Source organism: Lithobates pipiens, unplaced genomic scaffold (assembly GCF_037356315.1).
Source record: "Lithobates pipiens isolate NorthernLeopardFrog02 unplaced genomic scaffold, aLitPip1_a1.2 Scaffold_19, whole genome shotgun sequence".
NCBI classification, from domain to species: domain Eukaryota; kingdom Metazoa; phylum Chordata; class Amphibia; order Anura; family Ranidae; genus Lithobates; species Lithobates pipiens.
In genome coordinates, this window is record NW_027507764.1 from 10,086,637 (window position 1) to 10,101,707 (window position 15,071).

At 41.7% G+C, this 15,071-nt stretch overlaps 1 protein-coding gene across 3 annotated transcripts in view; it reads right to left on the reverse strand.

The window, feature by feature from the left end:
* The window catches only part of LOC143995805 (1-phosphatidylinositol 4,5-bisphosphate phosphodiesterase gamma-1-like), a 232,094-nt gene that overhangs the window by 66,744 nt on the left and 150,279 nt on the right, over nucleotides 1-15,071 (reverse strand). For all 3 annotated transcript variants that reach the window (XR_013277479.1, XM_077490518.1, XM_077490519.1), the window contains exons 16-19: nucleotides 13,025-13,132; nucleotides 8,758-8,945; nucleotides 5,215-5,415; nucleotides 891-1,010 (exon numbers count right to left, since the gene is read on the reverse strand). Coding sequence is in view for 2 of the 3 variants with exons in the window: in XM_077490518.1 (XP_077346644.1) it covers nucleotides 891-1,010; nucleotides 5,215-5,415; nucleotides 8,758-8,945; nucleotides 13,025-13,132 (617 nt within the window). In the remaining variant the exon portion in view is untranslated. The remainder of the gene's footprint in view (nucleotides 1-890; nucleotides 1,011-5,214; nucleotides 5,416-8,757; nucleotides 8,946-13,024; nucleotides 13,133-15,071) is intronic.

Sequence of the window (15,071 nt, forward strand, 5' to 3'; positions counted from 1 at the left end):
TACTTTGTATCACTTTATCTCCTGTCTGATCAATGTTTATGAACAATGTTACTTTGTATCTCTATCGCCTGTCTAATCAATGTTTGTAAACAATGTTACTTTGTATCTCTATCTCCTGTCTGATCAATGTTTATAAACAATGTTACATTGTATCTCTCAATCTCTTGTCTGAACAATGTTTATAAACACTGTTTCTAAACAATATTACTTTGTATCTCGCAATCTCTTGTCTGAACAATGTTTAGAAACAATGCTACTTTGTATCTCTCTCTCTCTATCTCCCATCTGAACAATGTTTAAAAACAATGCTACCTTGTATTTCTCTATCTCCCATCTGATCAATGTTTATGAACAATGTTACTTTGTATCTCTATCTCCTGTCTGATCAATGTTTATAAACAATGTTACATTGTATCTCTCAATCTCTTGTCTGAACAATGTTTATAAACAGTTCTACTTTGTATCTCTCTCTCCCATCTGAACAATGTTTATAAACAATGCTACTTTGTAACCCTCTATGTCCTGTGTGAACAATGTTTATGAACAATGTTATTCTGTACCCCCCTATCTCCTGTCTGCACATTTTTTTTTTTTTTGGGCAGCAGTAGCTGTGTCTACATAGTAACACCCGACTGTCATTTTGATAGCGGCCGGTTAGAACGGTGGGGGGGGGGGGGGGGTTGCAGCAGTGGGGCAGAAGGACCAGAAGTACCACACGCTCCACATTGATTGACTTTTGTTAGACCCGTGTGGTGTGTCCATATTGGTCTTATTTATCAATACTTGAATCTTGAAAGAATATCAGAACCCCAGACCAAGGAGCGCCCCTTTGTAGAACCCGCTCTGCCCCCCCCCCCCTTTCACGCTCCAAATCCTATTCTCATTCTCACCTAAAGGAAATTGCATAAGAATTCGGTTCACTCCTCTTGCGCACCAGGAACGCCCCATCGCGAGGGACCCTCATCAACATGTGCTCTGCCTGCAGGCGGGTGAGACTGGCGTGGTACCACCTGACGGGGGCAAAGAAAAGTAAGGAGGAGGAAGATGACATACCATAATAATCAAAAGCTTTGTAGATCTGCACATAACTTCAGCTACCTCTCTCTGGACTCTGGATCCATCGATCGTTTTGACAGGGGATTTTCACACAAAGTCAGAATTTTTCCACCACATGCTCAGTTTAATTTGCCCCAATTTTGTGCGGTTCGTTTTGTTTCAAATTGAAAATTCGGACAAAATTTTTGTTACTTGGAGTAATTTCTGAATTATAGTAGTAATGAATTTAAGCAAAACAGAAAAAAATGAAACAAAAATTTGCCTGAAATAGCGACGTATTCGAAAAGGAAAAGGAACTCGAAAACAAAATTTGAAATGGAAACATATTGCTGATTTCTTTAAAGATTGTGTATTTGAATATAGACGTCGTCTAAAATTCTCATTTCAAAAAAGAATAAAATAGAATAGAATAAAACAGAAAAGAATATAAAAAGAAAAGACTAGCCACAAAAAAAGTATAGAATAGAAAAGAAAGGAATAGAATATAAAATAAAATAGAATAAAAAAAAATGGAAAAGAATAGAATAGAAAAAATAAAATAGTTTAGAATAAAATAGAATATGGCGGTCTTCCAAATTGACCTTCAAAATTCAAATTTTGAATAAAATAAAATAGAATATAGTGGTCTTTCAAAATTCAAAAAGATTAGAATAAAACAGAATAGAATAGAAAATATAGTGATGTATTGGAATCAAATTCAAAAAGGAATTTGAAAACCAAAATTTGACATGTAAACATATTGCTGTGTATTTGAATAAAGACGCCTTCTAAAATTATAATTGCAAAAAGAAAAGGATAGAATAAAACAGAATAGAATAGAAAAGAAAAGAAAAAACTAGCCAAAAAAAGTATAGACTATAAAATAAAAGAAAGGATATAAAATAGAATAAAAAAAAAAGAATGGAAACGAATAGAATAGAAAAAATAGAATAGATTAGAATAAAATAGAAAGAATATGGCGGTCTTACAAATTTGAACTTCAAAGTTCAAATTTTGAATAAAATAAAATAGAATATAGCGGTCTTTCAAAATTCAAAAAGATTCTAATAAAACAGAATAGAATAGAAAATATAGCGATGTATTTGAATCAAATTCGAAAATGAATTTGAAATGCAAACATATTGCTGTGTATTTGAATAAAGATGCCTTCTAAAAGTATAATTGCAAAAAAGAAAAGGATAGAATAAAACAGAATAAAATATAAAATAAAAGAATAGAATAGCCAAAAAAGTATAGAATAGAAAAGAAAGGAATAGAATATAAAAAAAAAGAATAAAAAAAAAAGAATGGAAACAAATAGAATAGAAAAAAATAGAATAGATTAGAATAAAATAGGAAGAATATGGCGGTCTTACAAATATGAACTTCAAAGTTTGAATTTTAAATAAAATAAAATAGAATATAGCGGTCTTTCAAAATTCAAAAAGATTAGAATAAAACAGAATAGAATATAAAAAATGCAATGTATTTGAATCTAATTCGAAAAGGAATTTTTAAAAAAATTTGAAATGTAAAGATATTGCTGTATATTTGAATAAAGACGCCTTCTAAAATTATAATTGCAAAAAGAAAAGAATAGAATAAAACTGAATAGAATATAAAATAAAATAATAGAATAGCCAAAAAAAAGCATAGAATAGAAAAGAATGGAATAGAATATAAAGTAAAAGAAAAGAATATAAAATAAAATAGAATAAAAAAAAAAGAATGGAAACGAATAAAATAGAAAAAAAATAGAATAGATTAGAATAAAATAGGAAGAATATGGCGATCTTACATGTATGAACTTCAAAGTTTGAATTTTGAATAAAATAAAATAGAATTGTTCCCAAGTCTCCAGATCCTTTCTTTAACAATGTTATTGCTGACCAGGGTATGTCACTCATATTAGATAATAATAACCCTTATTTCTGCTTATGTTATCCTAAATAGCATGTTTTTTATCTTTTTTCTTTTTTTTTCTTTTTTCTCTTTTCTGTATATGCTTATTTTGACAAATTCAATAAACTTTGTCTATTCGATTTAAAAAAATAAAAAAAAAAATAAAATAAAATAGAATATAGCGGTCTTTCAAAATTCAAAAAGATTTGAATAAAACAGAATAGAATAGAAAAAATGGCGATGTATTTGAATCAAATTCGAAAAGGAATTTGAAAAACAACATTTAAAATGTAAACAATGTGTTTGCATATAGACGTCTTCTAAAATTCTAATTGCAAAAAGAAAAGGATAGAATAAAACAAGAATAGAATATGAAATAAAATAATAGAATAGCCAAAAAAAAAAGTATAGAATAGAAAAGAAAGGAACAGAATATAAAAGAAAAGAAAAGAATAGAAATTAAATAGAAAAAAATAGAATAGATAAGAAAAGAAAATAGAAAGAATATGGTGGTTATACAAATTTGAACTTCAAAATTCGAATTTTGAAAAAAATAAAATAGAATATAGCGGTCTTTCAAAATTCAAAAAGGTTAGACTAAAACAGAATAGAATAGAAAATAAAAAAAAAATAGAAAGGAAAACAAAATAGAATAGAAAATAAAGGAAAATATTAAACAAAATAGAAAGAATATAGCAGTCTTCTGAAATTTCAATAGGATAGAACCAGCTATTCTTCAGAATGAATGAGGATCATTTAGATTCTTTTTATTCAAATTTGATTTGAATAATACTTCGAATTTGATTTAAATACTTTAAATCTGTTGGAAAAATTAAAATCCGAAAAAATAAAAATAAATAAATACTATTGAATTTCGTTATGAAATGCACCAAAATGGAATGAGTAACTTAACGCAACGATCCGAAACAAAACAAATTTTTCCATTCTGCACAAGTCTATTGGCAATTTGGCAAAGTGTTGGACTGAAAACAGGTTTCATGGCCTCAATGTTAACTTTACTTTAAAACATAAAAATCCCAAATGGAGAAACTTTTACACTCAGGACCACCTATAGGTAGGTAGGTACAGGCAGTACTCTTTTACTGGGCCAAGGCTCCATTGGTTCATGTTGATAGTGCCTCAAAATAAAGTGGCATTTCAGTGTGTTATACAATGGGATTGATAAGGGGGGCCCTGTCAGGTAGACTGCATGGGGTCCCAATGATTTAGAAAGACAGCCCTGTTGACTCTACTAGACTTCATGGACACATCATGTCTCAACCCAAGTTCTCCACTCAACTGTCCAGCCACCAGGGCTGGATTCTCATTGGGTATGTGTCGGCACTGCGCATAAGGGCCCAGGACATGTTGGTGCTCACCAAGGGAGGTAATACTCATGGGCAAGGAGATGCGGGCTTCAACAAAATGGCTGACAGGTGGAGCCCAGAATTGCAGGCACTTTAAGTTTGCTTTGTGGCCCTAGCACCAAGTTCCATCCCACCTCAAGGAAAGAAAGGAGACACAGGTTTACCCAATATGGGCATCAGGGGCCATTCTGAAGGGCCACAATGAGATGCGGGCTTCAACAAAATGGCTGACAGGTGGAGCCCAGAATTGCAGGCACTTTACATTTGCTTAGTGGCTCTACATATTGTAGGTACAGGCAGTACTCCTTTACTGGGCCCAGGCCCCATTGGGTCAGTTTGATAGTGCCCCAAAATACAATGGCATTTCAGTGTGTTATACAGTGGGGTAATAAGGGGGGGGGGGGCTGTCAGGTAGAATGCATGGGATACCAATGGTCTATAAAGCCATGTTGACTATACAAGACTTCTTGGACAAATAGGTCTCAACCCAAGTTCTCCATTCAACTGTCCAGCCACCAGGACTGGATTTCCCATTGGGTATGTGTCGGTACTGTGCATGGGGGAGCCCAGGACAAGTTGGCACCCCCCAAGGGAGGTAAAACTCATGGCAATGAGTTGCGGGCTTCAACAAAATGGCTGACAGGTGGAGCCCAGAATTTCAGGCACTTTAATTTGCTTTGTGGCCCTAGCACCAAGTTCCATCCCGCCTCAAGGAAAGAAAGGAGACACAGGTTTACCCAATATGGGCATCAGGGGCCATTCTGAAGGGCCACAATGTAATATGAGGAGCTGTAGATTGCAGGGCTAGTAGAAGCACCTTGGACCTACAAGACCCAAGGACCTAGGATTGTGGTTGGTCTGCCCTATACTTCCGATAACTCTCCAGAAAAGGGTGCGGGACAAAGCGTACTCTTTACTCTCATGGGCGTTGGGCTGCGGCACCGGGTCCGTCAGGCGCATCTCAAACTCATTGCAGCGCAGCGGCACCTCCCGGTAATGGCTGATAAGGCTGTACAGGCTGTCGAATACCAGATTGTCAGTCAGGTAGAACTTGGTGGTGCCGGCTTCTTGTCTGGAGTGGATGCGGCAATGTTGGACCCGGTTGGAGCGCCTGTAGGAAGAGAGAGAGAGAGAGAAAGAGGAAGATTCTTTATAATGAAACTTCAGTAAAATAAAAATAAAACAAAAAAAGGTACGGGTCCAAATGTTTCCAAGTCAGGTCAAAGTGGGAGGATCTGCTTTAGTCTAATAGGAAACCCCTTCAGTAGACAATATGCTTACCAAAACCTATGACGCAGCGCTATCTACCACCCCCCCCCCCATAGAAGTGTCCTCCCTCCCCTCAGTAGTGCCCCCGGATCCCCCTGCATAGCATATCCTCTACATCCCCCCCCCCCCCCCCCCCCACACACACACACACACACATACACACAGTATTGTCTCTGATGGACCTAGAAAAAAAAATGTTTCAAATCTTTCCGACGGACTCGAGTCCGGATGAAAAATCTGCTCGTCTGTATGCCCCGCCGATGGACGTAAACCAACGCTAGGGCAGCTATTGGCTACTGGCTATGAACTTCCTTATTCTAGTCCGGTCGTATGTCATCACATTCGAACCCGACTTGCTTGTGTGTGACCAAGTCCGTTTGGAAAGTGTCCGTCGGAACTCCACCGAAAGTCCGTCGAAAAATCCGCTCGTCTGTATGCCGGTCTGATGGACGTAAACCAACGCTAGGGCAGCTATTGGCTACTGGCTATGAACTTCCTTATTCTAGTCCGGTCGTACGTCATCACATTCAAATCCGACTTGCTTGTGTGTGGCCAAGTCCGTTTGTTCGGAAAGTGTCCGTCGGAACTCCACGGAAAGTCTGTCGAAAAGTCTGCTCGTCTGTATGCTGGTCCGATGGACGTAAACCAACGCTAGGACAGCTATTGGCTACTGGCTATGAACTTCCTTATTCTAGTCCGGTCGTACGTCATCGCATTCGAATCCGACTTGCTTGTGTGTGGCCAAGTCCGTTAGTTCGGAAAGTGTCCGTCGGAACTCCACCGAAAGTCCATCGGGAAAACCGTCGGACCTAGTCCGTCGAAAAGTCCTCTCGTTTGTACGCGGCATTATGTGACGTTGGTGGGAGTGTGGTGGCCGTGCCCTTATAGGCGCCATTCTTGGACGGCTCATCTACCTTGGTGGTCCCATCTGCTGTTTCTGGCTTCCTCTACACAATTTTGGATTCTAGGTTTTTATATTCCAGCAACAGACAATTTGGTAACTTAACACTCACAATTATTCTTTATGATCACGTGTCAGGTGTGGGTTCTTGCCTACCTTTTTGGTGTTTTGACTTCTATCTTTCACCAGCTTGGTTACTCGCCTACACTATCTATTCACCTGTCCTGTCCTTTACCACATATAGGATGTATTATTACACGTTATATTTATGCCATGCTTTAAGCAGTTCCTCTTTTGATGTTTTAGCACTCGTGGTCACTCACGACTATTCTCCCTTCCTGGCCACTTGTCCTCCCCGGAGGCCGTCCTTGTTGGGCTTCAGGCCGCCCACACCACCTCAGTTCCCAGCGGTGATGCCCTTAGGGTGGTCTCCAATCTCAAATGCCATACCCTTATCATCTAGCTACAGCTGTAAGTATTTCAGAGCGAGGGGGTCATACTAGTTTTATTTCTATTTCGATATGTATACCCCCCCCCCCCTTTTTTTCTTGACGGGGTCAGACCTTACAGAAATCCTTTTTATCAGTACACTTCAAACTAAATCCACGTTTATGCTCCTGAAGAGTAGATTCATCGACGAAACGCGTAGAGATGTTATATGCTGTGTCTTAATCCATTTCATGCCTTACCAGGTTATGCTCAGGCTTATGTGATTAACTATGTGCAATCATGTGGCTTCCTTTGCCTCCATTGTATGCACATACAGTGGAACCCTTGGTTTACGAGTAACGCGGTTAAAGTGGTTGTAAACCCTTACAAACAACTTTGACCTACAGGTAAGCCTAGATTAAGGCTTACCTGTAGGTGCAAGAAATATCTCCCAAACCTATACGGTGTAGGAGATATTTGCCCGAAGACGGGCACGCTGTCTACCGCGCATGCGCGGTAGACAGCGCCGCGCAGGCGCACTGAGCGTGGCATCGTCGATGACGAAGATGCCGCGCAATGCTGCGCGTCTCGGCTCCCGTGCGCATGCGCGGGAGTGACGGCATCGCGGCTTCGCCGAATGACAGCGGCGGAGCTGCGAGACCCCACCGAAAAGATAGATGCGCCAGACTACAGGGGACAGCGGTGACTTCGCTGGCTCCTGTGTCAGGTAAGTGACACATAATGGGCTACTATGCGATGCATAGTAGTCCATTATGCTTTACCTTTGCAGGGAATGAAAGAGGAAATAAACTCATCAGGGTTTACTTCCTCTTTAACGAACGTTTTGAATGATGAGCAACTTTTCTTTTTAAATGCTGACTCGGTTTGCAAGTGTTGTCTCGCAAAACGAGCAGAATTCAAGGGAGGTGCAGTACCGCATTTGGCCGGAGGTGCAGTACCGCATTTGGCCAGAGGTACAGGGGGGTGCTGGGGACACTTGGAACGGTTTGGAAATACTCGGAATGACTCGGAAATACTCTGTTCCCGAGTGTTTCCGAGCCTTTCCGAGTTCGGCCGAGCTGTCCCCGAGTATTTTTCGAAGCTCTCTGGCGCCCCCACCCCAGCTCTGGCCACATGCAGTATTGCATGTAATAGAATTCAATGCGGAACGAATTATCTTTGTTTCCATTGACTTCTATGGGGAAGCTCGCTTTAATATGCAAGTGCTTTGGATTACAAGCATTCTCCTGGAACGGAGTATGCTCCTAATCCGAGGTTCCACTGTATGGGTTTACATTAATGGTTATTTAATATGTGACACGATTACCATTATGTATTATATTACCAGTATATACCAATAAATTTTAATTTTTATACCCACGTGCTTCATTTAAAGTCCCCCTCCCCCCGTCCCCTGTCTTTCTAACTAGATAGGGGTGGAGGCACGGGACCGTACCAGGTCGCCGCCTCATATAAAGTCCCACTTTGCTATTCTCTTTTCCATATTATTCCATAATAATTATGCATCCAGAAAATATAAACCATAAGCAATCTTTACACAATCAATACCAAATGATCAATAAAAATTTTGCCCCCCCCGCAACGAACATATGGCTGGTCAGTAGCTTTCAAAATTGTACTTTGCTTGATCAGAGCTATCGTTCGCAGTGTGCGATATTTGTTTGATTTAATCGTTGGATGATCATTTGTTGCTTATTGTCTGCAGGAAACGTATTTATCACTAAACGTCATCCGTGTGACAAAAACGTCCCCATGTCGAAATTTTCTGACTCTTCTGTTCTGTTTTTTTGGTAAACGCCCCCCCCCCTCCCTCCCCCCCCAAGAAGGTCTCACCAGAAGGACAGGGTGTAGTCGCCCACAAACGTCTCGCTCTCCCGCACTAGGAACGTCCCGTCTTTTCCTCCGGTCTCCGTGCAATACTCGTGCAGCAGCTTCTCAGCAATCTGGCGCCCGTCGCGTCCTCCGCCCAGTTTCCCGTGGAACCACTTCTTGCTAAAGTGCAGCTCGTTATTATTTAATTCCTGCAAGAAAAAAAAAAAAAAAAGTTTCAGTACGAGGGCCACATTGTATATTTTACAAACACTCATAGGCCGGGGAAATTTTTATTTTTTTTAAATGAATGAATAAGCTTTACTTGGAGTCCCCATCAATGCCCCCCCCCCACACCGCCCCCCAACATCTGAGTCCCCATCAATGCCCTTCCTTACATCAGGGTCCCGATCAATGCCCCCCCCACATCAGTGTCCCAATTAATGCCCCCCCCCCTTACATCAGGGTCACCATCAATGCCCACCCTCCAACATCAGAGTCCCCATCAATGTCCTCCCTTACATCAGGGTCCCCATCAATGCCCACCCTCCAACATCAGAGTCCCCATCAATGTCCTCCCTTACATCAGGGTCCCCATCAATGCCCCCCCCCACTGCCCCCAACATCCGAGTCCCCATCAATGCCCTTCCTTACATCAGGGTCCCGATCAATGCCCCCCCCCACATCAGTGTCCCAATTAATGCCCCCCTTACATCAGGGTTACCATCAATGCCTCCGCTTACATCAGAGTCCCCATCAATGCCCACCCTCCAACATCAGGGTCACCATTAATGCTCCCCCACATCAGAGTCCCAATTAATGCCCCCACTTACATCAGGGTCCCCATCAATGCCCCCCCTTACATTAAGGTCCCCATTGTCCCCCCCTTACATTAGGGTTCCCATCATTGACCCTCCCCTTATATCAGGGTCCCATCAATGCCCCCCTTACATCAAGGTCCCCATTATTGTCCCCCCTAACATTAAGGTTCCCATCATTGACCCTCCCCTTATATCAGGGTCCCATCAATGCCCCCCCTTACATCAAGGTCCCCATTATTGTCCCCCCTAACATCAATGTCCCCATCAATGCCCCTCCTACATCAGAGTCCGCATGAAATCCCCCCTTACATCAGGGTCCCCATCGATGCCCCTCCTTCATCAGGGTCACCATCAATGCACCCCCTTACATCAGGGTCCCTGTCAGAGTCCCCCCCCCCTTTGGAGGGTCAAACAGTAGGTGAGGAGGTGACTTATCACCTCCCAGCCACCTGTCAACCACCATCTATTCATCGCAGAACACTTTTCAGAGTCGTGGCAAAGACTGCGGTAAGTGTGAACAAGGCCTTAGAGTGGGGGAGGGAGAGGGATGTTAAATTAATATTCACGGGGGAGTGGTCAGTAAACTTTTCCTTCCTTTACATCAATGTCCTCAGTTCCCCCTTCACATCACAGCCCCCCTTATACATGATTTCCTCAATTCCCCCTTCACATCACAGACCCCTATTACATCACAGCCCTCCCCCTTTACATCAATGTCCTCAGTTTCCCCTTCACATCACAGCCCCCCCCCCCCCCTATACATCAATGTCCTCAGTTCACCCCTCACATCACAGACCCCTATTACATCACAGCCCTCCCCCCTTTACATCAATGTCTTCAGTTCCCACTTCACATCACAGCCCCCCCCCCCCCCCCTTTACTGGCGATCAGGAGCTTTCTGATCGTGTGACCGCTGTGACCGCCAATCACAGCAGTCACATGACTGGACTGCCAGCCTCTGGGCTTTTAGAATCCTTTATGGGCCGGGAAGGGGTTAAAGTGGTTTTAAAGGCTGCAGGGTTTACCCTTATGCATTCTATGTGAATGAGTCCACACACTTTATTTTAACCACTTGCTTACTGGGCACTTAAACCCCCCTCCTATCCAGATCAATTTTCAGCTTTCAGCGCTAATGCACTTTGAATGACAATTGCGCGGCCATACAACACTGTACCCAAATTATATTTTTTTATCATTTTTTTCCCCCAAATAGAGCTTTCTTTTGATGGTATTTGATCACCTCTGCGATTTTTATTTTTTACTAAAAAAAAAAAACGTAAAAAGACCGAATTAAAAAAAAAAGATTTTTTTTTTATTTTGCTCTAAAATTTTAAAACGGGTAATTTTTGACCGTCCTTGATGTACGCTGATGAGGTGGCAGTGATGGGCACCGATGGGTGGCAGTGATGGGCACTGATGGGTTACACTGATTGGCGCCACTGGTGGGCATTGATAGGTGGCACTTTCAGATGGAAATTATGAGGCATAATTGCCTCTTCTGTTTCGGGACCGATGTCCCTTTAAGATGAGCCGGTGATTTGCTTTTTTTTTCTCCTCCGCTGTCAACGTGAGGAGAAAAAAAAAAAAAGATCACAAGCTTTTGTTTTGATCATGTGATCAGCTGTCATTGAGATGGTAAGGGGCCGGGACGGGCCGAGGGATTTCACATCTGCACTGTGGCCGTCATTTGGCCATAGTGCGGATGTCAAGTGGTTAAAATGCATGCGAAAGCTTTTTGAAACTGTCATTACCAACAAAGAATTTTATACGAAGTATTAAATACATTTCAGTTAGCGGGTTCAATACTTCAATAGGTGTGTTTGGGGTGGTTATCATGTTGGAATACTGCCCTGCGGCCCAGTCTCTGAAGGGAGGGGATCATGCTCTGCTTCAGTATGTCACAGTACATGTTGGCATTCATGGTCCCCTCAATGATCTGTAGCCCCCCAGTGCCAGCAGCACTCATGCAGCCCCAGACCATGACACCCCCACCCCCATGCTTGACTGTAGACAAGACACACTTGTCTTTGTCCTCCTCACCTGGTTGCCCCCACACACGCTTGTCACCATCTGACACCAAATATGTTTATCTTGGTCTCATCAGACCACAGGATGTGGTTCCAGTAATCCATGTCCTTAGTCTGCTTGTCTTCAGCAAACTGTTTGCGGGCTTCTTGTGCTTCATCTTTAGAAGAGGCTTCCTTCTGGGATGACAGCCATGCAGGCCAGTTTGATGCAGTGTGCGGCGTATGGTCTGAGCACTGACAGGCTGACCCCCACCCCTACAACCTCTGCAGAAATGCTGGCAGCACTCATACGTCTATTTCCCAAACACAACCTCTGGATATGACGCTGAGCACGTGACCTCAACTTCTTTGGCGGACCATGGCGAGGCCTGTTCTGAGGGGAACCTGTCCTGTTATAACGCTGTATGGTCTTGGCCACCGTGCTGCAGCTCAGTTTCAGGGTCTTGGCAATCTTCTTATAGCCTAGGCCATCTTTATGTAGAGCAACAATTCTTTTTTTTTCAGATCCTCAGAGAGTTCTTTGCCATGAGGTGCCATGTTGAACTTCCAGTGACCAGTATGAGAGAGTGAGAGCGACAACACCAAATTTAACACACCTGCTCCCCATTCACACCTGAGACCTTGTAACACTAACGAGTCACATGACACCGGGGAGGAAAAATGGCTAATTGGGCCCAATCTGGACATTTTCACTTAGGGGTGTACTGACTTTTGTTGCCAGCGGTTTAGACATTAATGGCTGTGTGTGTTGAGTTATTTTGAGGGGACAGGAAATTTACACTGTTATACAAGCTGTACACTCACTACTTTACATTGTAGACAAGTGTCATTTCCTCAGTGTTGTCACATGAAAATATAGAAGAAAAGATTTACAAAAATGTGACTGAGGGGTGTACTTACTTTTGTGAGATACTGTATTATTTATATATATATATATATATATATATATATATATATATATATATAAATATATATATATATATTTATACACATACATACATACATATACACACACACAAAGAATGCTGAAACCATCCAAGAAATATGGCTTAATATACGTAATCTATAATCTGGGGACTGAGGTCTTCACATATAAACTTGCAAAGGAAATACATTTTAAAAAGTTTACATAGTCACCGCCACATGTACAGTGGATATCTACCCATGGGGGGCTTTGTTTTACCTTCCTCCAGAGCAGGGGTTTCCAAAATATATCCCAAGACCCACATCTGGCCCAATAACAGATTTTAGCCAGTCTGCGGCAAGCCCAGTTGGCTGGCAATGGACGCACTCAGCTGGTCTGTATATTGTAATCTGTTATCATGAACAGAAAAGTAGGAGGTACCTATGGGTCCTTCTAATCCAACCGAATTACGTGTCTGCAAGACAATCAGATTTCCCCCAAACAGTGATTTATACATCTCTCTCCTCCGGCACTCTCACCTCCTTTGGCTCAGTCTCTTCCTCATCCTCGTTGGACTGGTATGGGGAGGTCTCCTCGGAGTAATAGATCTTGTTGCTGGTCAGGACGAAGTAGTGCGGACTCCAAGTCTGCAGACAATTACAATAAGGAACTTTTAGAAAGTAAAAAAAAAATAAAAAAAAAAAAAAAAAAACCTGTCCTTAGTAAAGTCAGTTCACAAATGTAGTACCCCCCTATGTAAGTATTTAGCGTAGATAAATACCTCAGATATGTGCTGTGCACCAAAAAAAGGGTAACTCCGCTTTTACAGAAAAAAATATAGCAAATGCAAATATAATAAAGCATAAAGCGCCTTGAAAAAGTATTTACACCCCTTGACATTTTCCACATGTTGTCATGTTACAACCAAAAAACGTAAATGTATTTTATTGGGATTTTATGTGATAGACCAACACAAAGTGGCGAATAATTGGAAAGTAGAAGGAAAATGATAAATGGTTTTTCAATTTTTTTTTACAAATGAATATGTTAAAACGTGGGGGGGCATTTTAGTCAATACTTTGTAGAACCTCCTTTCTCTGCAATTACAGCTGCAAGTCTTTTTGGGGATGTCTCTACCAGCTTTGCACATCTAGAGAGGACATTTCTGCCCATTCTTCTTCTTTGCAAAATATCTCAAGCTCTGTCAGATTGGATGGAGAGCGTCTGTGATCAGCAATTTTCATGTCTTGCCACAGATTCTCAATTGGATTTATGTCTGGACTGTGACTAACACATGAATATGCTTTGATGGAAACCATTCCATTGTAGCTCTGGCTGGATGTTTCGGGTCGTTGTCCTGCTGGAAGGTGAACCTCTGCCCCGGTCTCAAGTTTTTTGCAGACTCTAACAGGTTTTCTTCTAAGATTGTCCTGTATTTGGCTCCATCCATCTTCCCATCAACTCTGACCAGCTTCCCTGTCCCAGGTGAAGAAAACCATCCCCACCACATGATGCTGCCACCACCATGTTTCACGGTGGGGATGGTGTGTTCAGGGGGATGGGTAGTGTTAGTTTTCCCCACACATAGCGTTTTGCTTTTAGGCCAAAAAGTTCCATTTTGGTCTCCTCTGATCAGATCACCTTCTTCCACATGTTTGCTGCCCCCTCCCCCACATGGCTTCTCACAAACTACAAACAGGACTTCTTATGACTTTCTTTCTCCAATGGCTTTCTTCTTGCCACTCTTCCATAAAGGACAGATTTGTGGAGAGCACGACTAATAGTTGTCCTGTGGACAGATTCTCCCCCCTGAGCTGTGGATCTCTGCAGCTCCTCCAGAGTTACCATGAACCTCTTGGCTCTTCTCTGATGAATGCTCTCCTTGCCCGGCCCGGTCAGTTTAGGTGGACGGCCATGTCTTGGTAGGTTTGCGGTTGTGCCCATACTCTTTCCATTTCCCGATGATGGATTGAACAGAGCTCCGTGAGATGGTCAAAGCTTGGGAAATTCTTTTATAACCTAACCCTGCTTTATACTTCTCCACAACCTTATCCCTGACCTGTCTGGTGTGTTCCTTGGCCTTTATGATGCTGTTTGTTCACTAAGGTTCTCTAACAAACCTCTGAGGGCTTCACAAAACAGCTGTATTTATACTGGGATTAAATTACACACAGGTGGACTCTATTTACTAATTAGGTGATTTCTGAAGGCAATTGGTTCCATTCGATTTTAGTTAGGGGTATGAGAAGAAAGGGGGCTGAATACAAATGCCCCCCACACTTTTCACAGATTTATTTGTAAAAAATTTGGAAAACCATTTATCATTTTCCTTCCACTTCACAATTATGTGCCACTTTGTGTTTGTCTATCACATAAAATCCTAATAAAATACATTTACGTTTTTGGTTGTAACATGACAAATCATGGAAAATTTCAAGGGGTATGAATACTTTTTCAAGGCACTGTATACAATTGCTACAGAAGACATGTTGATGTATTAAAAAAATAGGATTTTTTCCTCATATATACCTGTAAAGTCCTTTTGTATGAGTACATCGTGGGACACAGAGTCAGGCTAATATTCAT